The sequence below is a fragment of the Aedes albopictus genome, chromosome 1 (assembly GCF_035046485.1).
Source record: "Aedes albopictus strain Foshan chromosome 1, AalbF5, whole genome shotgun sequence".
NCBI lineage: Eukaryota > Metazoa > Arthropoda > Insecta > Diptera > Culicidae > Aedes > Aedes albopictus.
Genome location: NC_085136.1, coordinates 332,511,970 through 332,539,271, shown reverse-complemented (window position 1 = coordinate 332,539,271; position 27,302 = coordinate 332,511,970). Strand labels below are relative to the sequence as shown.

Here is a 27,302-nt window from a genome sequence, read left to right as displayed (position 1 = left end):
TTAAAAAAAAATCAATTTATTTATCTACCTAACTAACTCATTTCAAATGCTGTATCTCCACGGAGAAATTCCACAGCTGACTAGGAGCTCCTCTACGGCACTCACTCACGCCCACATCGGCGCTGACCAGGTTTTCCAGGCACATTTTAGTCTCACTGTGTACCAGCGTTCCGCCCTTCCGCTCCCACCGCTGCGACTGCTGATTTCCATCTTCGTCCTCGCACTGCTCCAGATGCACCATACCATTCCGCACACTCATACACGCCCCCGAATCCGTACTCAACTGGCCGGACTTCTTGTTCAGGGACCATTTGGTGGCACCGTCTGCATCGTCCCGGCTACACTCCACCAACAGGACATCATTTCCCTGAGAGAGCCTATGCTGACGGTGACTTCGCTTCCGGGACCGTTTGTACTTTGGTTTCACATCCAAACACCGCTCGCCGTGCCTCAAATGGCCAAAAGCGGCATTATTCTCGTTGGGCAACTTCAAGTCCAGGAACACATTCTGCATGTACCAACTAAATTTTCGACAGTTCAGTCGCCGCTTTAGATCCTTCATTTGCTGTAGAGATCCCACCGAGAGTCCGTTCGCCTCCGGCCGGGTCTCGTAGAAAAAGTTCTGGAACTCGTCCATCCAGACGGAGGCGATCCGCTTGGTGTTTCTGAAATGAACAATGACCGTTGTAGTCTACAAGTGAGGGTTTTAAACCAAGTCGCCTCTTACTTCAAATAAGTGGTGGCACTTCCTAGCGGAAACCCATACGGATGCTTCCGGCGAAACACGTGTCCAATCCTGGAGCATGGAACTACTTCCACATGGGCGCCACAGAGCCACGCCTTCAACGAGAACTCCAACGATTCTCCGCCCCAAATCTCCAGCCCACTGTCGAACCCCCCGAGCTGCTGGAACAAAGCCTTCGACACTATGAACACCCCTCCAGATATAGCCGGACTAAAGAACGGCAGTGACTCGTCATGATTTCGGTGCTCCAGTTCCTCCTCTGCAACCGGAAGCCAACGGAACCGCAGGCTCCAATCGAATCCACCTCGCAAGCGCGCCGAATTCGGCCGGTATTCGAACGTGTCCGCATCGATGATGTCGATGATCGGGCTCAGCACCGCCGTGGAATCCACGGTCAGCCGATCGACCAGCGGTTCCAGCCATCCGCGGTTCACCTCGCAGTGACTGTCCAGAAAGATGACGAAGTCTCCGCTGGCGTACGCCACCCCGATGTTCCTGGAACGGATCAAGCCTGGCTTCAGTGGTCGAGGGATGAAGTTCTTCTTCCCGCAGGCAATCACTTACCTTCGCGGACGAAGTTCCGGTGGAATCGTATCAGCGGAATCCGGCTCAGGAAGTCCAGATCGTGATCGAGCGCCGAGCTGCAGTCATCGATGACAATGATTTCCTGTAGCAGCTCGGGTGGGGTACGTTTTAGCACGCTGGCGATAGTACGCAGAAGCGTCGAGGTGGCCTCGTTGTGAAACGTGATTATCACAGATGTGGTGCGCCCGGGTGAGGTTAGGAATTCCCGGGTATGGCAGCTGTAATGAGAAAGATTTTGGTTTAAGACATGGGTTCCAAGAAGTGAATATTGTTTTTCGCTATTTATCTTTAGACATTCACACTACGTGTCAAGCCCAATGAAGTCTGCCGTATTTTGTTCGTTTAACAATAGTCCTGTTCGACAATATAGGTTGAACTTGCTCGAAGTTTCTGCATCCTGCTCTTACCCATTCAACAAACGTGCAAGAGCAGGATGCAGCCATTTCGAGCATGTTCAACCTATGTATCCCATTGAAAATTACTTATATTCGCGGCACTTTGCACCCTGTCTTTACATGGGACCATGTACTTAGTCTTGGTCAAGTTTCGGAAGCAACTATTCAATGTTTTATAAGAATTTCGAAATAAAATTGATATTTCGGGAGTAGGGGTAGGCGGGGCATTATGGACACCCGGGGCAGAATGGACACCCTCAATATTTTGAAATATGCGAACTTTTTTGAACTTATAATGAATGGAGAATATAGTCCATTTGTCTAAAACGTAGTATCAGGAAAGAAACATTCGAAATTAAAATTATACTTTATTTTACACGAAAAAGTTGCGTCCTCCGTTTTTTGTGCATGGAAATTATAATTTTCACACCATCTAAAATAAGGTTTAGTGATTAATTTATTGCAGGCCGATTAAAACCTGATATTTCTAGAACATATGCAAGTACTTTTGCTGTATGTACATGCTTAACATGTTTATATTTTCTTCTTTATTATATCAAAAATCAAGTTTGGAAATATCTTCTGCTGCCGGGGCAAAATGGACACTCACCTTTTTGAAAGAAGCTGCAAGGGAAAAACATAACCTAAATCACAAACCAACCAAATTCTTCGATTTCAGTATATTTTCGGTTAAAAGTTCACTATAGTAGACATAGGGTGAAACAAATTGGTCAAAAAATGACAGCAGTGGAAAATAGTTGTTCTAGGCACAGCTGTACATGCCGACAAAAACGAAGCTTTATCCAAAACAGCCTGAAATTAAATTAACTGAACAAAAATGAACTACTTCGGTGTATTATTCATCCATAATAGTTGTTTCGTAATGAAATTACTTTATAGGTGTAAATAATGTACGAAATTCGTAAAAGTCTCATGGTGTCCATAATGCCCCATGGGGGTGTCCATTCTGCCCCGTATGCTTGAAGACGGTCATGAAAAACTAACATTTTTCATAACATTTTTTGAAGTGGATAAATCATTTTTTTTCGTGAGCATTCTTATGCAATAGATGCTAAATAGACTTTAAAAGGATACATGTATCAAAAAACTAAACTTTTTTGACATCTTGCCAGGTAAAATTGGCAAAAACCTTAGGGTGTCCATATTGCCCCGCCTACCCCTACTCCGAGTTACTCGAAGTGGAAAACTATTGATTTTGGATGTTTTAAAGTGCCTACAGAAGTTTCTTCATTTCTTTTAGAAGAATTTGTATAGATCATTTTCTGAGAGACCTCGCTCAAGTATTCACAGTACCACTTGGAACAGCTAGTGGATGGAAATTTCTTCAGGAAAATGTCTCAGTATTTCAGGAGATCCTTCAACATTTTCTCCTGCGAACATTTTTCTGAGACGTACTTCTGTGAGTTCCTTAGAAAATTTTGCATAAGATTCCTTGTAATTTTTTTCAAGAATTTATCTATAATAATTTTCTATAATATAATATCAAAGAAATCTTTTGAACATTTTTACAGAAGTTTCTCCGAAAGTGTCTACAAAAGTTCCACTAGAAATTACTTCAGCAGCTTATTCGGGAATTATTCGGGAATTTCTTCCGACAGTTCTTATCCGATATTGCTTGATGTGTTCGAAAATCTTTCGAGGAGTTCCTCTGGAAAAATCATCAAGAGCTCTTTCGGTAGATCCTGCAAGTTTTCAGAAAATTCTTCAACAGATCCTTCGGATATTTTTACAAGATTTTCATTGAAAATTCCTCCATATAATTTATTTTTTAAGAGTAAATTCGAAAACTCTGCTCTCATTTGGAATGTTCTTTAGCCCTTTGAAGCCGGAGGGTTCATATATGACCCCAACATAGAAACGGCTGTATAAATTCACCCATTCGATAAAACAGAATACTATTTTCGGTAATGTTGCTGCAAATTGAGTCCTCTATCAGGGAAAAATGGGCATATTTCTATTTGGGGTTTCATTGACAACCTAGAACATCCTGAACACCATGAAATTTGGAGAAACGAAATAATTGACATACCAGTTGATCTAAAAGCTTAACTTGGATGTGGGTTATGTTTATATGTATTCATTTAACCTTTGCCAAGAATATCAAAAGGTGTTTGATATTCTGGGATGTTCTAGGTATTCCAAACTGTCCTATAGTGAAGTCCTTCAAATCTACAAGAATAATATTATGTATTTTCGCAACAAATAATAGCATTGTATACCCTACTTGGACCCGTGAAGCTCTTGACATCCCTATAGACACTATAGGGATATTCCAGGTCAGCCAAACTACTTTGGAGTTCAGAACTTCAGATCTACACTCGTAACAAGAGCCATATCTGTTATACTGAGTACCGTTGAATAATCAACCGCAGTTACTGGAATTATCTGGAGTCTGCTAGCTTATTACAAACCTTAGAGCCATTCATGATTGTCTAAACTGTTCTCCAATGAAGTCTTTCAAATCAACAAGAATAACTTTATGTGTTTTTGCCATAAATAATAGTATTGCATAATCTGCTAGGATCCACGAAGCTCTTGAAATCTCAAATGTCATTTAGAGACACTACAGGGATATTCCAGGTCAGCCAAACTACCTTGGAGTTCAGGACTTCAGGTCTAGACTCGTAACGACAGCCGTATCTGCTATACTGAGTAACGTTGCATATTTATCGGTGGTTACTGGACCAATATCAAGTCTACTTGTTTATTATAAATCTTTGGGACATTCAGGTTTGTCCAAATTGTTCTATAATGAAGTCCTTCAAATCTACAAGAATCACTTTATGTGTTTTCACCATAAATAATAGCATAGCATAATCTGCTGAGATCCGTGAAGCTCTTGAAATCTCAAATGTCATTTAGAGACGCTATACGAATGTTCCAGGTCAGCCAAACTATCTTGGAGTTCAGAACTTCAGGCCTACACTCGTAACATCAGCTATATATGTCATACTGAGTAACGTTTCATAATCAATCACGGTGACTGGACCAATCTGAAGTCTACTATATATTATTATGACTGTAATCTGTAATCTGTAATCGCCCTGGCATATCATAAATCATTTCAAGATAGTTTTGAGATGTTCCAGGTCAACAACACTACTCTGGAGACAATAGCTTCAGGTCTACACTTGTGATAACAGCTTTTGCCACTACGTTTAGTAGTGCTACATAATCCACTGTACTTACCAAAGTAGTTGAAGGAACAATAAGCGTTGTTATATATTTTTGTGATATTATGGGCTTCCTTACTGTTATGAAGCTTAGTTGATCAAAACAACCACTGTGACATGAGGCGATTTCGTTTCAGATAGTTATGTTACACAATTTTTTTTTTTTGATTATTTAGCTATGTTTTAGTCTCTGGTTATAATTTGTGAGCTCCAGTAAGTATAATAGATTATGCAACATAACTCTATATAGCCAAAACAGAAACTCCAATTGCTGTAGATGCTAGATATCAAACATCATAATAGTTTGGATAGTCCCGGCTGATCTTATGATGTTCATTGAAAATTCAAAAGATTTATTGGACATGATAGACATGATAGAATCGTAGCTTTGTATAATGAAGGAAGCTACCGTTACACCCGTAGATCTTAGAGTGTAAGCTCAAGAACGGTTTGGATGACTTAGGATATCCCAGCAGAACCGATACAGTCTATTGAATTTGCAGAAGACTTACTGGACATGATAGCTTACAAATAGTAGATTTGTATAATGAAAGAAGTTACCGTTACACCCGTAGACTTTAGGATCTAAACTCAAGAACAGTTTGGATGACCTAGGATATCCCGACTGATCTGATACTGCCTATTGAACTTTCATAAGACTTGCTGGATATGATAGATTACAAATTGTAGCTTTGTATAATGAAAGAAGTTACCGTTACATCCGTAGACTTTATAGTGCAATCTCAAGAACGATTTGGATGTCCTAGGATATCCAAACAGATCCGATAGTCTTATTCAATTTGCAGAAGACTTTCTGGACATGATAGATTACAAATAGTAGCTTTGTACAATAAAAGAAGTTACCCAACAGATCCGATACAGTCTATTGAATTTTCAGAAGACTTACTGGACATGATAGATTACAAATAATCGATTTGTATAATGAAAGAAGTTACCGTTACACCCGTAGACTTTAGGATCTAAACTGAAGAACAGTTTGGATGATCTAGGATATCCAGAAAAAATATTCTGCATGATATTCTACCCTTTTAATTCAATTGAGCACCAAAACAACAGAAAAACGTAGAAAAAGTTCCATAGTAACGCTTGGAAAAATTCAGGCTTCAAAGGGTTAGAGCTTACTTCGACATTTCCTCCAAGAGTTCCTGTAAGAACTCCTTGAAGACATTTCACTAGCAGCTTTTCTTCTGATGTTCCTCTAGAAATTTCTTTAGGATTATTAGCAGGAATTCTTTCTGTAATTCTTCAGAAGATATTGCAGGAATTCTTTCCAGGAATACTTACAAAGTATCCATGAAAATTTCCTGGGTAAATTCAGGAACTCTCTAGCATTTCCCTCGTGAAAACCTTCAAAACTTGCTTTCAGTATTTCTGGAAAAGTTCCGTCGGGAGCTCCTTCATTAGTAATCTTACAAATTTATCCAGAAACTTCATACAAAACTCCTCCAGAAACTTCTGCGAGAATCCTTCCATGAGTTAACATAGAAATGTTTCCATAAGTGAAACGAGAATTCCTCGAGGAGCACTGGAATTCCTACTAAAATTCCTTCGGCATGTACAACACGGCATCCTCCACAACACTAATTCCATCTGAACTTTTCATGGGAAATTCTTCAGGAGTTCTTTTGGTAGCTTTTCCAGAAGTTTGTTTTTTAATTCCTTCTTAAGCGAAACAAGAAATTCTCGGCTATTCGAAGTTTCTCAAGCATTTTGTAAGTGTTCGCAGTTCAGTGTGGAGAGATTATGTTAGAATTTGTATCGTGTTTTGTTATAAAATAGTGCAGGTAGTGTCCGTAAGTGTCGTTCAGTTTTCTCCGTCAGTTACTGTTAGTCCATAGTTTAGTAGACTACCGTACTATGCCACCATCCACGCTACTTCCGAAACCCACCACCAGAAGGAAAACGAAATCCTTTTGGTAGCCTAAAAGGGGTGGCCGACGCTGAACCAAGATGGAAGCAGATATGCACACGAACGGGCTAACGGGCACGACAATAGAATGTCTTGGGTCATTGCCCGAATACTGGAGGCCAGTGAACCATCTACATTCGACTCCATAATTCTTGAAGAGACTTACAAAAGAATCGCCAACCTGAAAGGTTGAGGTAGTGCGGAAGTTCCACACGTTTCATACCCGCCAAGAAAGAGTTAAAGGATAAGTGAAAAGTGGCAAAGCGAAGAAAGACAACAGAACCCTGCTGTTATTGGACAGAACTACGGTTCTGTAGAAGTTCAAGTCCCCCCCCCCCCTACGTTGGGATGATCCGGAGTGTTCCACCGCTGACCGAGTCCGTCAACAACCGCCGGAAGTCCAGAAGGGCCTGCGAATGCCGCCATCGCGTTGCTTCGCCACCCCGTAAGGCCACAGAAGAACCGACAGACACTAGCCGTGCAGTGGAGCGAGTGGAGCGGACCTGGTGTGGTGGTTAGAACACAAGACTATCACGCCGAGGACCTGGGATCGAATCCCACTCCCGACATACTCACAAAATGTGGGTTCTTCCTTCGGAAGGGAAGTAAAGCGTGGGTCCCGAGATGAACTAGCCTAGGGTTAAAAATCTCGTTAATACAGACAAAAAAAAAACTAGCCGTGCACGTCGCCATCGTTGAAGACCTGGAGGAGTACACTGTGTGGCGGAGAAAGGTGGTCGAGAAGCATGCCGACCCTGAGGTGTTGTTTCAGGGAGTCTCAGGAAGGCTCCCCTACTGAGCTTCTTCTTCTTCTTCTGTATGGCTCTACGTTCTCACTGGAACTTGGCCTGCCTCTCTCCAAATTAGTGTTCTTTGAGCACTTCCACAGTTATTAATTGGAGGGCTTTCTTTGCCTGCCATCGCATGAATTTTGTACCTTGTAAGGCAAGCACAATGATACACTATGCCCATGGAGTCGAGAAAATTTTCCCGACCGGAACGGGAATCGAACCCGCCGTCTGCGGATTGACGATCCATAGCCTTAACCACTACACTGAAATGCGGCTTGCAGTAATGACAAGCATATCAATGTTTTTAAATTTACCATGGCAAAACATGATCATCGACCCACCAACGCTTCTTGTGTGCGTTTTGTTTCTTCTCCCATCAACCGGTTCGATAGCCGAGTGGTAGCGTGCGAGCCTGGTGATGTCGAGGTTCTTGGTTCGGATCCGGTTGCGCAAAGAAACTTTTTTTAATTGAAAATCGAGTCCATGGTAAAATTGAAAACATAATTCTGTTGAATTGAAACGAAAATCAGTCTGCACAAATTTAGTGGCGTTGTGCATTTAAATTGACCCTCAGAATAGTAATTTTCACCGCAAGCCGCCGTTCAGTGTAGGCTAACTGGAGACCCCACCCCCTACTGAACAGTCGGCAGTTACAATTTTCTTATGACATTTTTCTAAAAATTACTTAGAAAATTCCCCCTTACTGTCTGCTGAATATTTATAACTCCAGAAGGAAACTCTCCCTGCATTTGTTTTTGGCTAGACGTGTGCGCCGCCGTGTCGCGCCGCCGTCGCCGATGTTCTTCTGCAACTTCTTCTAGGATTTCTTCGAGACTATCCTTCAGTAGTTTAAGGGTTTTTTTTCCATAAATATCAGCAAGAGAATTTCAACAGAAATTCATCTAGAGCTTTTTCAGAAATTCTCCAGCGATTCTTTTGGAAATTCTTCCAAAGGCTTCTCCAGGAATCCCTTGGGAAATTTTGTCAGGGATATTCAGCAGATATTCCATCGGATTTTATAGAAATACTTCATCAAATTATACAAAAAATACTGGAGAAATTTTTCAAGGATTCCCTGAAGGATTTTCTAAAGGAATTTCTGGAGATACCTCTGGAAATTCCAATACTTTCATTTTTTGAATATTTCCTGACGAGAATCCTGAAAAAACTCCTTATCAATTTCCGAATTAATTACTATAGAAATCTCTGGGGAATACCTGGAGGATTCCCTTCTGGAGGAATTCATCAAATTTTACCAGAAACTTGTGGAAGAATTCAAGGAGAAATTCCTGGAGAAGTTTCTGAAAAAAAAAACCTGAAGAGATTTCTAAAGGACATTCGAAGGAATCCTTGAAATCATTTCTGCAGGAATCTCAGCAGAAACTGCAGACAAAGGTATTTGAAGAGTTCTTGAATAACTCCCTGAATACATTTCTGAAGGGATTCTTGGAGTATGCCCTGAAACAAACCCTGGATGAACTGCCGTAGATACTTCTGGAGGCGTTTATATAAGAATTGTCTGAAGGTAGAAGTGCATAAAAGTCCCTTAATCATTTTCTTAAATAATCGCTAGAAGAATTTTCGGAGGCAATCCTGCAGAAATTTGAAACCAGCGATGGAAACGCTCACTTGTACTCAGATACACTCATTTGCTATTCCCTCAGCTCAGAAGCCTGCAATAAAAAAACAGTGTATGGAGGGGTTTTACTTTGTAGTTCTATCTAAAAATTTGTCGAAGGAAGTAAGGGTCGCACATTTATACCAAATTCGTGGCAGAGCTATGAATGACTATGAATTACCCTTACTCTATCCGATGAACTTTTAGATAAAACTGCAGGGTGAAAGTCCCCCAAACACTGTTTTTTTGTTGGCAGGCTTCTGAGCTGAAATAATATCAAGTGAGTGTATCTTAGTACAAGTTAGTGTTTTCATCCCTGTTTGAAACAAATCTGGAGGAATCCTAGAAGGAATCACTAAATTTAATTTCTAAAGAAATTGGATTTTTCGAAGGAATCTCTAAAGGAATGCCTGGAAATCTGGAGACTTCTCTGCAGGAATTCCATGAAGAATTTCTTGAGATGTCCCTCCCAGGAAATAAATCCGGAAGTTATTTCAGATGGAATCTCTGAAGGGGCTTCTGAAGCGTCCCTGGAAAAAATAATGAAAAAATCCTTGAGGAAAATTTTTAATAAATCCCAAGAGAATATTCCTGGGGGAATATTAGATGAACTTCTGACATACTCCCCTGGAGGAACTTCTAGAAAAATTTCTTAAGAGCTTTCTAGAGTAATTTGTGAAGGAATGTCTGAGAGAATCTTGAGCTTGAGCTTGATTGAATGCCCGTGGATGCTATTCCAGTATCGCCAGACCAGCTATACTCACACAAGGAACCAATGAGATATTTCTGCCGGGGATTAGCAGGCATCTTCGGTGTGTGAGCGTTGGTGATCTTCTATTTTGGGCGACAATGGCGCTTGTCACGTCAGGTTGCAGGTCAATGTAGGGAAGGGGAAGAAAGTGATGATTGTAATGATTGCGGATTGCAATAATTGCGGATGTCGGAGTGTTGGTGGGATATGGTTGGCAATAGGTGCACACATTGGTGCGTGAATGCCAGGCGTAAGGTGATAGATTAGTGTATTTATTACTCTAAGGATTTTGCAACACAGTTCACTTGATTGCATAACTCGTAGGCGTTATATGATAGATTGACACTGTGTTAGGCAAGTTGGAAGGAAGGGAAACGGCTTTTTTAACCTGTTTCTGTTCTAGCGATGGTTATGAACTTATGAATACACATAAATTGTATATGTAGAGAAGAGAAAGGGATAAAGAGATAGAAAGATACAAAGTAGGATGAAAGGGACAGGCCAGGGATTGAACCCAGGATCTTTTGCATATGAATCAGAAGCGATAACCACTAGACCACCAAGCCCGTCTGAAGTAATGCCTGAGAGAATCTCCGTAAAAATCTCCAGAAAGTAACCTCTGTAGGAGCTACAAACAAAAAATTCAGAGGAACCTCTTAAGAATTTCCTGCAAGATTTTTTTAAGGCTCAATTGAGAAAGCCAAATGTACCAGAACTAAAAAAGCACTTTTTCCTAAAAAGAGCCACAAATCGAAGAAAATAAGAACGTCCGATTGTTTATTTAGTCAATTATGACAATCGGACACGCTGGTTTTGTATCCTATTTCGTCATTCTGGAGAAAAGTGCTCTTTCAGTTTTGGATGATATGCGATTCTCATTTGATCCTTAAGGAACTACTAAAAAAACTGGAGTTATCTTTGGTTAAACTTCTGAAGGATTGGCTAGAGGAACTTTTCTGCAATCTGTTTAGGAATTTCTCCGGGAATTGATTTTTTCTGATGAATGGCTGGGTTAAAACTGGAGAAACGCCGGGATGTATATAGAAGAGAGTTTCTGGAGAAATTTCTTACGGAATTCCTGGAAAAATCTAAAAAAATCCTGACGGAAATTGCAAAGGAACTCCTTGAGGCTTCTTTTGAAGAATTCTTGCTGAAATCATTAAAAGGGATGCAGAATTCTTTGAGAAATTATTGGAGACAACTCTGTAGCAATCTCTTAGCAACTCCTAGAGATAGACTCTATTTTTATTAAACAATCTTGAATTTTGAGCTGCCGGACGATAGCAGCATATGATGTTCTAAAAATGTTCCACGTTTAAGATTCAATATTGAAGTGATTTTCCTGGGGGGCGTACCCTGGGCTTGGATTATATCTTCCAGGAAGCTTTGATTTCAGGCATGTGGTCGATGGCCTTTGCAGTAATGATTAGAATAGCTGAATGTATAATCAATGGCAAACAATTCTGTAAGAATCAGATCTCCAAGTCATCTGATATAGTTATACTGATCATGACGCTGCATAGTATATCGAACATTTGTCGAAGTCATTTATGTGCCGGGAAAATATAATTCCAAGTTGGAGAGAATATTACAAACTGAGGGAGGGTAATAGGCCCAGTCAGACCCCTGAATGGGCAATGAGGGTTAGTTTATGGGAATGCCATTGAAGGTTTGTAATATTCTCCGAGGCTTTCGAAATCCAACAGGGCGCGTCCCCGGGTTGCGGATAGGGGGAAAAGGGAGATTTTTCACATTCGTACTGTAATCAGCCAATGTGGTATTATCTCCTATGGTGTTGTAGTGCGAATGAATGATCTCATTCTATGGGAATTCGAACCTTGTAATGTATTGTTTATCAACTTCAATTTTCTAAGCTTGATAAGGTTTTGAAGACAAACATGAGATGAGAGAATTGCCTAATAGGAAAGTCACATCAGCAAAGCTTTTACATATGCAAATGCTATCCATGGGGTCATGTCTAGCATTTAATATGTATGGCAATGACTGATTCTTACCTAGCAGGGGTACTACAAGACCACGCGGAGAATTCGATTAAAGGCTTAATTGGGGATAATATATTTTCCAGAACTGAAGGGACATTTTTTCCGGGGTGACTGGCGAGTCGGAGAGGGTAGAAGTTTCCGTTTGTTATAATTGACAAAATAAACAATCGGGCGCTTTTTCTTTCTATGACTTGCTTGGTATTTTGTGGATTATTGTTTTTTGGTTTTGGAAGGTATGCGATTCACTATTGAGCCTTAAAGTTATTTTGCATCTGAATAGCATTGATATCGTCAAGTCTGCACCAACACCCTAATCCCACACCAAAATACCCTTTTCCTATCCCATGGCGTTTATGTGGTCAGCAAAGACTATTCAGCCATTACCCCTCCTTATCATCGGCTTTGGACTGACTTGCGCTCTCATTGCCCCACCAAATGCTGCAAAATGAAAATGAAAATGAAAATGATTTTCCTGGGGGGCGTACCAGTATATGGGCGCTGTAATTTGGAAACCTTGGTTGACCAGCTCTGATTTTACCATGGCAACACTTGTCTATAAAGAGTTTTAGAAATATCCATAGAACAGGTATGCGATTTTGAAGAATCTTTTCTAAATTTCCTGAAGAACGTCTTCAAGGAATCTCTAAAAATATTATAGCAAAATTCTCCTGGGCATAGTTTTTGTTACAACCCATGATTTCCTTACGCACAAAAAAAGGCAAAATTTGTTCTTTGGATCCAGAAACTTTGACGTTGAGTTTGACGAACTAGTGGAAGCAAATCACGAAAATAAAATTCAAAAAAAAAAATCACGCCAATTACGCCGCCACCGGTGGAATGTGCTTCGGCGCACATGTCTATTTGGTATTTCATGGAAACACTTCAAGAAATCTTTATGCAATTAATCTAAAAGTTCCTTCCTACAAGATATCCTGCTAAAGTGTCGGATCGATTGATGAGTTTAACCGGGGAGACTGCGTATCCGTTAAAATCCAAGACCCTTCAGAACCTGCTTCGGCAATTCCTGCAAAAGATTTTTCGGGATTCGCTTCAGTAGTTCATGGGGAAATAGTTCCTTCTGAAAGCCCTTTATGAATACCTTAAAGAACTTCTTCATTAGATATTCTTTTGGAACATTTTTTTGGGAAATGCGGAAGAATTTCCTGACAAACTTCTGATGGAACTTCTGAAGCAACTTCTTCCCGGAAAAGCACTTGCAGGAAATACCAAAGAAACCAGTAGATGCTTTTTCGACTAATTTTGTACAGTCATTCTTGAAAAACTCCCTACTATTTTTCGAAACTAGAACTCTTAAAGCGTGGTAATCCATACAAGAGGGTTGTTGTGGCGACAATGATTGAGTTTCATGATGTCTTATAGATAACATTCTTAAAAGAGTGTTAACGAATAATTCTCAATAATTCCAGAAATATCTAAAATTTCTTAAAAACTTTCAATGTTTTCCTTCAAAAAACCCTTTGAAAAATGCTGCGGCGGTTCCTTGGAAAAATTTCTTTGGGAATCCCCCTAAGACCAGAGAGGTAAGTTGTCAGTTAGCTAGAGTCTTTTTAATAGGAGCAAATCAGATATCTTTCTAGACAAAATTCTACCTATGTCTTAGCCGTGAGTCCGGCCCTGATGTTAAGGATGTTGCAATCGTAAGGAAACGTAAGCTTCTGTAAAAACCATATACATTTGGGTGACTTAAAATGTTTCCGAAGTTTAAAAGGAATTTTGTACATGCCATTGACTATTTTGCTTCATTATATCGTTTTCGTTCTTAAAAAAAGTCAATAAAATTTCCATTACGGAAAGCTTCTGGACCCATCGGAATGGAAGACAGATACCTTTAGCATGTTCTGAATATTTATCAACACGTTTTTTTGGTTATTGCTTTTCCTATGTAGGTTGTAAAACACGTACATAAGTAGGTATACAAATGAATTTAAAATTCGACCCATTATTCTAATATCAAATCTTTTTCTTTCAAGTAAAAATATAAAAAAAACAAGAAAAATTTCAAAAATACGGTACTAGTAAAGAGACTTCAAGTATGTTGTGGTAAGGAAAAGCTCTACCAATCAAGCAGCCATTACACTCAATTGCGATTTATACTTTGCCAAACTTACTTTGCGTGTCGCGTGTCGGGCAGCGCCCGATCGACGCCAATCCGATCGCTCAGCTCCAGATTGAAGTAGTGCCGCTGATAGGTGCCATTGGTCGAAGCAGGCGTCGCCAACGGCGATCTCGCCGTTTCGTCGTAGTTCGAACTTGCATTACCGCCAACAACCACGCGCCTACTCAGTTCGTTCCAGCTGCTGTAGACCCGCGCCAGACTGGCGGTTTGATTTAGGTCGTCCACTTTCCGTTTGATCTGCGGCTCGTGAAACAGGTAGACGTTGTTCCAGAAGATAAACAGCAGCCCAAACACCAAAATCACCAGAAAGCCGCACTTTTTGCGGAAGAAAATTTTCATTTTGCCGCCGCCGGGTTCAAGAACGACACGCGAGTGACTGATAGTTGGTTGATACGCCCCGCGGTCACCGCGGAAGCAAGGCCATGTGGCTAGGTCGGTCGGTCGGTAGCGTGGCACTGCGTGTGACGACGGCTAATCTCTATCTGGCTTGGTTGGTTGGTGCCGATTTGCGTGCTTTCGGGGTTACAGTCGGGTGCGATAACGCATTGAGTGGGATTCTTGTGGCGTCGTTTTATTTTTGTTTCTAATAAGTAGGATTATTCTCGATTATCTGCAACGAAACGTAGAAAAGAAGCATGAAAAGTCTATTGTACAGTTTGAACTGATAAAAATGAGTTTGTTTATTGTTCAATCGACACTACTGAATCATTGCTGATCCGCTAACATCACACGTTCTAATGAGTTATTCATAGTTATTAGCTATTATAGCTTATGTTTACAAAAACATTATGTTTTCGCAATTATTGGTTCTGTTCTGTACCGTATACAGAGAAAACAATTTCCGTCGCGTTCCACTCATCAACTGTATACGCTATGCGTCTAAGCGCGTTGAAATGTCTAAGATGTGTTCTAATCGACTTGAGGGGTCCAGCTAGGATGTTCAGTAGCATGCCAATTTGCAGCAAACTCACAATCAGCAATCTGTGATCTGGCTATCTGGACACATCTGCGTCGGACGACGCGCGGCACAACTGAACCAAGGTCCAATTGAAGCCAATTTGCACCATTCCGTGTCTCCTAAACCAATTGCACTCTCCTCCGTTGCGTTGCGTTGATTGTTGGTGCTACAACACTACATAATTGCCGGTCTTCACGCCTTTCAATTGAATCTGAACAAATGGTTTCATTGTTGTTCAACGTCGCGGTCATCATGCAATAAACATCGGATAGTGATTGTGGGGCAATCTCGCGAAACTAGAATCCGCGCATGGGAACCTGGCGATGACGAGTCATCGTCCGCGCGTTTGTTCGATTGATTCGAGATGTTCTCCTTATCAGCAGCACCAACCAGCGATAAACTATTCCACGAAAACGCGAGTGAGCGAAATGGGATGGGGAATCGGTGCAAAACGAAATGTTTATGGAAATACTGTACTTTAAAGATCATAGATGTAGATGTAAAAAAAAAAGAACATAACACTAAAAATGTATAGGCTGCCCATGATCGCATATCAGTCCCATGTTTGCTGGGTTTCCTATTCATATGGGACAGTTATGCGATCATAGGCAGTAGGTACAACTGTAGATTTTTAGAAGAAATTCTTCTTTACTGGACAAAATGTCTTGATACAATATTACATGTAATCTGTGGAGGAAATCTTGAGAAACCCTTGAGATACCTTTGGAGGAATACCTGAAAGCATTTCATGAGAATCTTCCACAGCAACTATAGAATCTGAGTAATGCCAGCAAGTCGAACCCCAGCCGGGCGTCCCGAAAAGCTGGGAAGGATGGGCCTGAACAGGCCAGCCCGTCCCAGATGGAAGGGATCAGGAGGTTGTGACCGTTGTAGGCTCTCAGTAACCAAAGTGTAGAGTGAATCAAAGGGTGGACTCCCCTTGGACGAAAGTCGAGTGAAAGAGGAAGCAGGAAAAACCGCAGGTCGAGGAGATCAGGGACACCAAACCAACAAGGCGTAAAAGATTAGGTGCAAAGCACGATTGTCAGTCGAAGTACTTGGACGTCTTGAAGGCGATGTGAAGCGACGCCAAGCTTGTGGATCTGGGAGCCGACGTGCGCAGTATCAGACGTACTAGTACGGGTAAAATGATGCTAGAGCTGAAGCGTGACAAGGAACGCAACGGCGCCGCCTACAAAAGTTTGGCTGAAGAGGTCCTTGGCGAAGAGGAGAGGGCTCTTACAGCAGAGGCGACTCTGAAGGCAAAAAAAACCTAGACGAGGTCATCGAAGCGGAAGAGCTCGTCACTGCGGCAACAGTGCGACATGCCTAAAAGTCCGTTTAAGTAGGGAGAATCAAGTTTCAGGTCTCTGGAATCAGGACGCAAGTCATGGGACCGCAAAGGCCCTGACAGGAGCAAACTGTGTAGGAGATGCGGCACCGAAGACTATAAAGCACAAGGCTGCACGAGTCCACCCATTTGTCTGACTTGTACCGGGAAATCCGTGAACAGGCATTCAACGCCAACGGGTGGTCCAAGGTGTCCGACCTTCAAGAATGCCGCAGTGAACAAATCGCAGTACAGGTAACGCAGCTGAACCTGAACCACTGTGCTGCAGATCAGCATCTGCTATGTCAGGCAGTTTCTGAGTGGGAGACTGATGTAGAGACTCCAAAACAGGTGTGTTTCCAGTGGTGTACTAATTACAAGTGACGTTTATTCAAGGATACATAATTTATAGCCTACTACATCTCTCCTTATCTTTAATAAAATAAAAATAATGATTTGATATAATTTTAAACTAATTACTGTCATAGGGATGTCTACGAAATTGTCTTTATGAAATTCTTCTTTTTGATACGATTGATTGAATACTATCTGACGTAACTAAATATTATTTGATGGTCTCTGCACCTCCATGGATTCTTCATAACATCTTATATTTCGTGTCATGTTGTTAGACTATGGTAAATGTGCGTTCTTCAATCTGATGGAAAACAAAATAAATAATTATTATTTTAACACTAAGACATATTTCTTTCTCTATCTTAGTATACTTAGCCATTCACTTATTTCTTCTTTATTTCAATAATTCCATTATTACCATTCAGACCTCTTTTTCATTGCAATTACTTTCATTCATTAGTTTGCTGTAATTAGACTTGGAATTCCATTTATTATAATATATAATCATAATAATCAGGACTTGTATGAACCAATATATTGCATAAATCTCTAAGCAGTTTAGATTCATGAAGTCACTGCTAATAACTGTTATTATCTCTATTTCTAGCACAAGCCAATATTTGAAATATTTCAATGATATATTCCAACATACCATCAAACTGGATTATTCGTTTTATTTCTTCCATTCGCACTTGAATCGGACTGATTTTTCACAACCTGCCTGCGTTCTTTCTACAGAAATGGACTAGGAGCATTGTCCTCTTCATTTCCTATGGAGACCGGAAAAACTCAATGTGTACCCCTTTTCTCTAGCTGTTCACAAAAAAAAAACAGACCGGATGATTCGATTTATTCCTACGATTCTTTTATGAACCGGACCGAATTTCCACGATCGTTTTTTTTTTCATGAATGGACCAGGATTACTGTATTATTTTCATTTCTTACTGATATGTAGAATGAAATCACTCCAACTTTTCTCTTTACTCTCTGTTGGTTCACCAAGAATCGGACTGGATGATTCGTTTTATTCCTTCGATTGTTTGTTAAACCGGACCGAATTTCAACGATCTCCCTTCGTTCTTTATTTCAGAAATGGACCAGGATTAGTTTTCCTCTTCATTTCATATGGAGAAGTAGACCGGAATCAGTGTTCCCTTTACTCTCTTCTATTTACCCAGGAGCGGACCGGACGATCTGTTTTATTCCTTCATTCCTTACTTGGAATGGTCCGAATTTCCACAATCTCCCTTCGTTCCTTTTACAGAAACGGACCGAGATCTTCAAATCTCCTTCGTTTCATATGGAGATGTAGACCGGAATCGTTTTTCGTTCCCTTTACTCTCTGCTTATTTACCAGAATCGGACTGGACAATTGTGCTTTTCCTTCATTTCATTCCAGAAATGGGCTGAATTCACACAATCTCCCTACGATCCTTTTTCAGAAACGGACCAGGATGTTCCTCTTCGTTTCTTACGGAGAAGTAGACCGGAATTATTTGAAGTATTCCCTTTACTCTCTACTTAGTTATTCAAGATATATTCGTGTTTCTACTATCGGAACGTAACTAAGACAAATGTGTCAAACTATTTCTGATAAAATATGTCACACATTGTTTCGTACCATTATCTGATTTTGTTAGGACAAATCTCTTACGTCTTAATCGCCTTTGTCTTTGTAATAAAGATTTTGTGCAATAAATTGTATCAAACATTTTCTTATGCATCTCCCTTCACCATAGGTGGACTGAAATTGTACTTGTTGTACAAGTTGTTTTCAGTGACCTGATATATGGCCTGTCCAACAGGGTGACGTGATGTTGTAAATAAATTACAAAAGTACAAATCTAATGGTAGACTTTTAAGTGGACTAAGACTTTGAAATTTTCACTTTGAGAAACAAGATAATCAAAATTTTTATCATGGGTATACTTTTAATATTTCACTCTAAAATCGAGAGTCTGCATTCTTGTACTTTTCCCACATAGCCTTGGGAAATCATATTCCCTTTTCCTAGTCTTCTTCCTATCGTACCTGCTTTTCAGCTTAACCTTCTATGATCAATCCCGCAAGTAATAATTGGGTTCTTTAGTGGAGTTCATATTATTTCTTAATGGAAATCTCCTCCCAAAAATTAGTCGAGATCCAAAATTTCACTATTTTTGGTACCCGGGAACTATTTTTAAAATGCATTTAAAGTTTGTTTGGCGAACTTTTTTTTTACCGGGTCGAACTTATCGATTGAACTGTAATGCTTTCTATCCACGGAAATTGAAACTGTTTTGTTTGTATAACCATCAAAGGGTTAAATATTGAAACGCAATGAAATCCCGTCAGACTCAGAAAAATGAGCTGTTTTGATTAGACTTTAGAAAATGTCAATTTTTGATTTAATAAACAACCCAATTGAAAGTTTTTTTTTATGGATATTGAACTTTTTTTTTCTCAATTGCAAGCCGTTTGGTGGAGTGATTATAATCTATGTTCAGAAAAAAATCATATGGATGTAACCTGGATCATATCTAAACACCTTTATTCATGTGCTGATGAACTATATTTGAAGGGCCCATATATTGCAGAATCCGAGTAATAAATACATTAAAATGATAGTTAAAATATGCATAATTAGTACTTCCGTTTCATCATGAAATTGAAATTCTGAATACTCGTTATATACTCCAACAGGAAGGTCACAGAAAGTTGAGTTCCAAAAATTACCATGAAGATTTGCTTTATTTAAATACATTATTGTGAACACTAACAAATTTAATCCGTAACGCTAATGATAGCGTCAACGTTACTCAAATAATTATACCTGATAGCTTCAAATGGAAATGCTCTTACGTCCAAAACCTTCCTCTGAATCAATACAACTAAAACTAATTTATTCGATTTAAATAAGTATTTATCGAAAGATAATGAATCAAACAGTTGATCCGCGTAGCCCTGGATAATGAACTAAAATCCATTTTAAATATTTATGTAACATCCACGAATTACTTAGTAGAGCTTTGTCAATGTTTTCAAGAAATTTACTTCACATGCAATCAATTGATTGAATCATGCAATCATATACATCACATTGAAAATCAATCTGATTTTGTTTCTTAACCATACAATTCTAACTTATTTGCTTATACTGGAAGAACCCAATGAAGTGCAATCAAGCAACGATAAATAATATAAACACAGTTGCATATTACAAAAGTAAATCCGTGTCAGCAGTTACTATATTCTACAAACTCAATGATAACCCTACATTTATTCGCACTGATGCGTATCGAACAACACGTTGAAAGTAGCTTGCTTATTTGAACACAGCTCTAGCGATGTATTTTTTTTAATAGTAGAGCACGTGAAAACCGAGCTTTAAAAACCGATTTTCCTCAGTCATTATCAATATACCTCTTTTAGTTGAGTAAAAATGAGACAAAAGTGACTACTCTAAGACTGGAGTATATGATGGCACAGACAAGCTTAGATGTGTATGAAATCACAATATATTGGAATATTAGCAAGTCTATGCGATGAATTTTGAAAGCATAGATTTATTTATTTATTGTTCCAATCCTGGGAATGGAATTACATATCAAAATTTATCCTTTTACCAATCTGTACCCAATAATTGCACTTTAAACGCCTTTCCTAGCAAAGTAACGAAACTATCTAGTTATCTGTTTCTGTTGCTTAGCAACAACACTGTACAACAATGTCATGCAAAATCACGCAATGGCTGACTCGGAATTCGGGCATGACGTGGGTGGAGTAACGTTCAGCGACACACACCCATCTGAATAAAATAATAAAAATACTACCTGTTTGCCAGAACTGCTTCGCTAACCACATCGCCCAAGTAACACAGAAAACATCTTTGAAAATAGAATTTGAAAAATATGTTATAGTATAGTACTATATCTGTATCTGTACACATCTTGTGTTGAAATCATGTTTTAACTATGTTTGGCAATAACAAGCTACTGAAAAATCTTATCATCTTCACTACAAGCCAGAGTAACGTAAATTTAACGTTGATTAAACAAGATATTTGAACCATCATCTTCCTTGAAATAAATAAGATATGTAAAACATTAGCAACACTTAGTTATAACTTTTGGATGCAAACATGTTATAAATACGTTATTTTTACGTACTAAATACGTTAACTTACAAGTTTATCAGTTCGCTATCATGTCACGCACTTGAGCATTATTTATGAAACTTGCTTGCTTGAAAATACAACACAAATTAATTAAAATAGCACTCGACATTTTTATGTTATGCTTGCTTTGATCCCGCTACGAGTATGCTAAACGGGTATATTCTCTATAGAAAACTTGGCATATGTCACTGTTGCCATGGCTCGAAAGATAGAAGCCACCATTCAACTTCGCTTAAATGTCACTTGTCACCATATAATCACTGTGAGTACTTACGTGTCGGCTAAATCTCGCTTACAAGCACAGTTTTTACACTATTTTTGATGCCATGAATCATTCCACAATGAATTATTTTCATTAGACCCCGAAATTTCACTCCAACTTTGTTATTGTTGTAACAATGTTCAAAACAGGTTATCCAAAACCAAACTTCACATCGTTGTGTGCAGCATTTGAAATGAATGTTTAAAATACGTTACTATGATGTTTTTCCAATGTATTTCAATCAATTCAAGTGGTAACATGTTATGTAGATGTACAACAGTTGTAATTTAAACGTATTTCTAATAGTTTGAGTTCTTCCCTATCAGGTCAGACAAATTACAGTGCCTGCTAAAAAGTTTCACAATACCATTTCTATATACAGCCTGTTGATGTTCATCTACGGATGTTTCCCCCAATAATTATACATCTGAAACAATTTAAACATTAAATTAAATTATATAATTTGCAAAATAATAACGTATACAAATTCTACAGACTTAAAGAACATCATCAATATAAGATTATTGAAAATAGAATTCCGAAACATCCTGACGGTACTGTAGCAAGAAGCCACCATGTTGCAAGTCTGTAAATTTGTTTGAAAATCTCACACAAAGCACATAAAAAACAAAAACCTTCCTTCTTGTCTCCAATCCGACGGAAGGCGAATGAATTCATGAGAAGCAAATGTGTTTATTACACAATAAATTTTAAATGGCACATGGAATTAAGGCATAGTGACGATGTTTGGCGATAATTTGTAGGCGTAAAATTTTTTGAGCCATTACTTGGAAGCTCATGATAGGTGTCAGATTTATTTGCGTTTGTAAAATTATGATTCTTCTGATAACAACAAGTAAGTATTTACGATGTTTGTTGAGAACATGTTCTATACTTAATTTTATGTTATAATAATGTATTGAAAAACATCTTCAGTATCATCAATGATGTTTTATAAGCCGCCATTTTTTGCGCTTTTTCGGTGATATAAGCGTACGAAAATACGTTTTCCATATTCGAAACAGAACATGGACTTTTGTATGAACCATGTATTATATACACTATTGTAACAAGTTGTGTTACTTGGGCGGTCTATCACTTGATGACCTCTGTGTTCCATTTGCCAGTTAACTTGCATATTCCTGCCTTCAGCACTCAATCCTTCCCTCGGTCCTTCCTTCAGCGTTGAATCCAATATCGCCAGTGGTTTATTTGAAGAGAAAAAACTCCTCCGGTCACTCAAGGTTCTGCATTTGTGTGTCCAACGATTTTCAGCTAACAGCAGTAACAATTCTCTTCAAAGTGATCCCATCCAATGTCGCCAATGTAGAGACTCCAAAACAGGTGTGTTTCCAGTGGTGTACTAATTACAAGTGACGTTTATTCAAGGATACATAATTTATAGCCTACTACAACTGATATCGCCATCAAAGCGGCCCCATACCGAATACCCGCCGGTAACGGCAATTGGGTCGCGGATGGATCCAGGAAAATGGCGACGATATGGACGACGGGTAAATACCCCAGGAGGTGGTGTCTACTACTTATGAGGGCTTCGTGGTTGCCAAGATAAACGGGATCTTCTTTTGTAGCGATTATGCGCCTCCACGGTAGCCGATCGAGCAGTTCACGCAGATGGTGACTGTATGATGACTGTGCTAACGGTGCGAAAGCCGGTGACGACTTTAATTCCTGGGCCATGGGATGGGGAAGCCGTTTCACGAAACAGCGGGGCCAGATCCTGCTAGAGACACTGGCCTTACTGGCCAAGAGTACCTTTAGTACGAACGGTGCGGAGTCGATAATTGACGTTACTTTTTGTAGTGGAGGCTTAACAAGTAGTTCGAACCTGAGAGTAGACGATAGCTACACTCACAGCGATCACCTGGTGGTTCGCTACGGTATCGACTGCAACAACATCAGGCAGCTTAGTTGAGGAAAATGTGGTTAGGCCAAAGTCAAGCTCTCGCAGGTGGAAGACATCATGCTTCGACGAAGGGGTATTTAGGGAGACGCTCCGCCGTTCACGATCTGTGGAAGAGCGAAACGAACGGCGGGTGGTGTTTGCCGCTGCCAAAGCCGCTCTGAAGACCGAGATAAGGGCAAGCAAAAAGGTCTGCTTCGAGGGTCTCTGTCAGAGTGCCAATGCGAATCCGTGGTGTGATGCCTACAGGATCGTGATGGCCAAGACGAGAGGTGTAATGGCTCCTACAGAGCAATCTCCAGGGATGTTGGAGGGGATAATCGAGGGGCTTTTTCCACGTCATGATCCTAGTACTTGGCCTACTTTCGTAGGACAGCCGGGGACTGTAGCTGGCGATGAGGAGAGGGTCACCGATGTGGAACTTGCGGGGATAGCTAAGTCCCTTAGTGTAGGTAAGGCCCCAGGTCCGGACGGAGTTCCGAACCTGGCCTTAAAAGTAACTATTGCAGAGGCTCATGAGACGTTCAGGTCAGCTATGCAGAAATGCCTGGACGAGGGAGTTTTCCCAGAAGCTTGGAAGAGGCAGAGCCTGGTACTATTGCCAAAGGCGGGGAAACCACCCGGAGACCCGTCGGCATATAGACCAATATGCTTGATTGACACGGCGGGTCTCTCGAGTAGCCAGTACGGCTTCTGGAAGAAGAGGTCAACCGAAGACGCTATCCTGTCGGTTACCAAAACCGCCGGGAAGGTATTTGAGCGTAAGAGAAGGGGGATTCGCGACTGTGCAGTAGTGGCTCTGGATGTAAAGAATGCGTTTAATAGCGCCAGTTGACCAGCTGATGCGCTCTTGCGTTTGGGGATATCCGGGTACTTTTACAAGATTCTCGGAAGTTACTTAGAAGTTGTAGTACTAGTTTACAACACAGAGGTGCCTCGGTAGTGCTTTCACATAACCTCAGGAGTCACGCAAGGTTCCATCCTAGGTCCGGTGTTATGGAATGTCATGTACGGCGAGGTGTTGAGGTTAAAGTTCCCGGTGGGAATCGAATTTGTCGGCTTTGCTGACGACATTACGTTCGAAGTCTACGGTGAGACGATCGAAGAAGTGGAGTTGACTACCACTCACAAATCTTGGATAGACAGACACACCATTGGTTACAAGTTATATCGAAGTTTAACTGTATCTAGGTACGCCTGTATTTGACCCTCAAGAAAGGTCAAATACAAAGGGCCGAAATGTCGGAAAATTTAACTCTAATCGTTTTAATTTTCCCTAGTCTAAATGTATGTGTACACATGTTTCTGAAATAGCTGTACTAAGCCTAAAGCAAGCTTTTCATCACTTAACTATCATATGTAAGTGTTACTAACATTAATGTTTCGGTTTAACCCTTCACATGAATTTACTTGGTGTGAAGCCTTTCAGTATGTCATGCACTTTACCCGGCTCCTCCCTAAGCGACGAGCTTCCAATCACGTCATACGGGAAGGCCCACGTTGATGTTGATGGCTGTGCCACCGCTTCGGATCGATAGCTGACCTTGCCGCAGCGCACCGCACGAATATTTTACGCGAAGCCAAAAAATGACTCACATTGCAGCGAAGAGAAGACCACTACCTACTGCCACCGCTTGTTTTTGGGGATTCTTTGTTTCTGTTTCGCCGCAATCTTAGCAGGCACTGACTGGGCCATTATTACTGTTAGGCGCCGGGTCGCGGTTTTTGCGATTGCAGAAGACCCCGAAATTAGCCGAGCGCACCTTTACCTGTGGCTGCTACTTACACTCAGCGAAGTAAACTACCGAAATTCATCAAAATACCTTATGAAATTTGGCCATAACTATAAAGTATGGATGCCATAAGAATACCTTATGAAAATTGAACATGCTTATTATGACCTAATTACATAAGATAAACTTATGAAAAGAACAGAAAAACCGTAAAATGATGCAGACTGGAATCGATCCACGAACGTCGAGATCACTGAGCTCGTGCCCAACCCACGCGACTATCGACGCTTGAGAACATCGTGGTGCTAAATGTGTATATAAGCCAAACTGTGAGTCGATTCTGCGTCATAAACCGACCTTATGAAATTCATTCTAGCCGTTATGAATTGTTTAAAGACCATTTCATAACTTAGACCATATGATAATCTTAGGTTCTTTTGCCTGAGTGTACGAATCAGGTACATACGAAACCACCGGCTACTACGATGATTAGCAAAAACAATAATAAGAGTCTAATCACGGTGAAAAGAGTTACCTGTACGTACATTGGACCACCCCGCTAATGGGCGATTTATCGAAACAACATCACTTCAATGCACCACCTATAAAACAGGAAATCACATGTGACCATTGATTGATCGGCACCGCTAAACAATGCACTGGCACACGCGCTCGGTCACGTTCCGAAGCCACCTGGCTGTAGCCCGCGGATAAGCTCCCGGTTTGATCCGGTCCGATGGGAATTCGCGTAGCACAATAGACGCTGCGTTCGATTCGAACTGAACGCGTTACCGGCTCAATTGATACTGATGAACCATCGACCATGTTAGCTTGCGAAAGTAGGCGAACTTCACGCGTGCCTTCGTTTATTGCTCCACGCAGCAGGCGGGGCAGTGCGGTGCGGCCCGGCCGGCGCCTACTGATTCGTTCATTCGTTCGTTCATTCATTCGTTCTATTTGCATCAACGTGCAAATGTGCCTACTGCGGCGGCGATGTGCTACTAATTTGCGGAAATGATGATTGCTGGATTGATTCTGCCGTAGAAAGTTCTGATTAGTAAACAAATGGGGTCAAGCTGCTCCTGAATGAGTAGCGTAGGCACGGCGGCTTTCACTGTTTCAGTAGGCGGTGTTCTATGACATATTCGGCTCTGTTAACAAATAAAAAAATAACACGAAATGGATTAAATTTTACTCGAAATTAAGTTTTGTGTTATAGATAGTTAACCCTTCAGGACGCGCGCTGTTTTAAAAAGTACAACACCACCAAAAAACCTCGCTCATCGTATACAGCGCGAGCGTGGCGCCGTTTCGGTTGCTTAATGGCGCGCGTCCTGAAAGGTTAAATAATGCTTTACAAAACTTACATATTTGTTTCCTACAGGTTAGGATGTCTTTAGAATATGATTGATTGAAGTTATTTTTTGTTCAGACTCATTGGCTTTATTTCCGACTTAAGGTGAATATATGACGAAGCCAAACCTATAATTTTCAATAGCACAAATCTAAAGAACCTAATGTCGGTTCGAGCTGAAAAGTTGATCGATTGGTTATCCGCTGGTGTTGACCAATCGATCAACTTTTCAGCTCAAACCGACATTTGGTTCTTCAGATATGTGCCCTTGAAAATTCAAGGTGTGGCTTCGTTATATATTCACCTTAATAAATAGATAACGATTAAATTGATGGGACGTGTAAGAATTTTGCGTTAACACCAATTCAAATGAAATGCGTTTTGTCCCAAATGTGATACCTCATTAGGATCCCAATAGAAACCAAAACATTACTTTTAGTAATAGAGCTTGAGGGTTAACTACAGGTAACGATCTTTATTAGGTAACTTCCGTATTGGTTGAGAGTTGGGAAACGAATAACAAGAAAAAATTACATCTAGGGTAACGTCAGCTATTCACCGATTACTATGATCGCCAACACCCCCTCTTAATCGGCCAATCCTAAGCGGAACCGTAGAGTCTTGAAGCGTCCGATATCCAGTCCTTTGGTAAATATATCCGCTAATTGATCAGTGGTTCCAATAGGTTCAACCTTCAGTGTTCCATTGTTGATATGATCTCTAATAAAATGATGTTTTATGTCTATGTGTTTGACACGCTTACATTCGGTATTCTTCGACATTGCAATACACCCTTGATTATCTTCAAAAATTACAAACGGGTCTTCTGCAGCAATTTCCTTCAAATCTTCCAAAATTCCTTTTAGCCATAGGCCTTCAGATGTAGCAGCACTCAAAGCTATATACTCAGCCTCACTTGATGATGTTGCAACAGTCTGCTGCTTTTTGCTGCTCCAAGATACTGCTGAACCGTATACTTTGAACACGTAGCCGCTCACAGATTTCCGATCACTTGTGTCTGTCGCCCAGTCCGAGTCAGCAAAACCGGTCAATGGGGATTCGTTCTGTCTTGGATTGT

At 40.4% G+C, this 27,302-nt stretch overlaps 1 protein-coding gene across 3 annotated transcripts; it reads right to left on the bottom strand.

The window, feature by feature from the left end:
• Nucleotides 1-25,985, bottom strand: LOC134285788 (polypeptide N-acetylgalactosaminyltransferase 16-like). Of its 3 annotated transcripts, none has more exons than XM_062847350.1 (5): nucleotides 25,406-25,985; nucleotides 14,142-14,759; nucleotides 1,310-1,548; nucleotides 728-1,256; nucleotides 1-665 (listed from the first exon to the last, which is right to left on the bottom strand). In XM_062847350.1, the coding sequence occupies exons 2-5, from the start codon at nucleotides 14,486-14,488 to the stop codon at nucleotides 38-40; spliced, it is 1,743 nt and encodes a 580-aa protein (XP_062703334.1). In that variant the 5' UTR covers nucleotides 14,489-14,759; nucleotides 25,406-25,985; the 3' UTR covers nucleotides 1-37. The 3 variants fall into 3 exon arrangements, with proteins under 3 accessions (XP_062703334.1, XP_062703333.1, XP_062703335.1); XM_062847349.1 differs by having other exon boundaries at nucleotides 25,416-25,985; XM_062847351.1 differs by lacking the exon at nucleotides 25,406-25,985 and adding an exon at nucleotides 15,121-15,466.
• Nucleotides 25,986-27,302: the final 1,317 nt, after the last annotated feature.

Coding starts and splice junctions, on each gene's coding strand:
- LOC134285788 (XM_062847350.1), bottom strand. CDS start 14,488: ATGAAAATTTTCTTCCGCAAAAAGTGCGGCTTTCTGGTGATTTTGGTG. Junction 1,549..14,141: donor CCCGACACGCGACACGCAAA/GTAAGTTTGGCA, acceptor TTCTCATTACAG/CTGCCATACCCGGGAATTCC. Junction 1,257..1,309: donor CCGGAACTTCGTCCGCGAAG/GTAAGTGATTGC, acceptor CACTGAAGCCAG/GCTTGATCCGTTCCAGGAAC.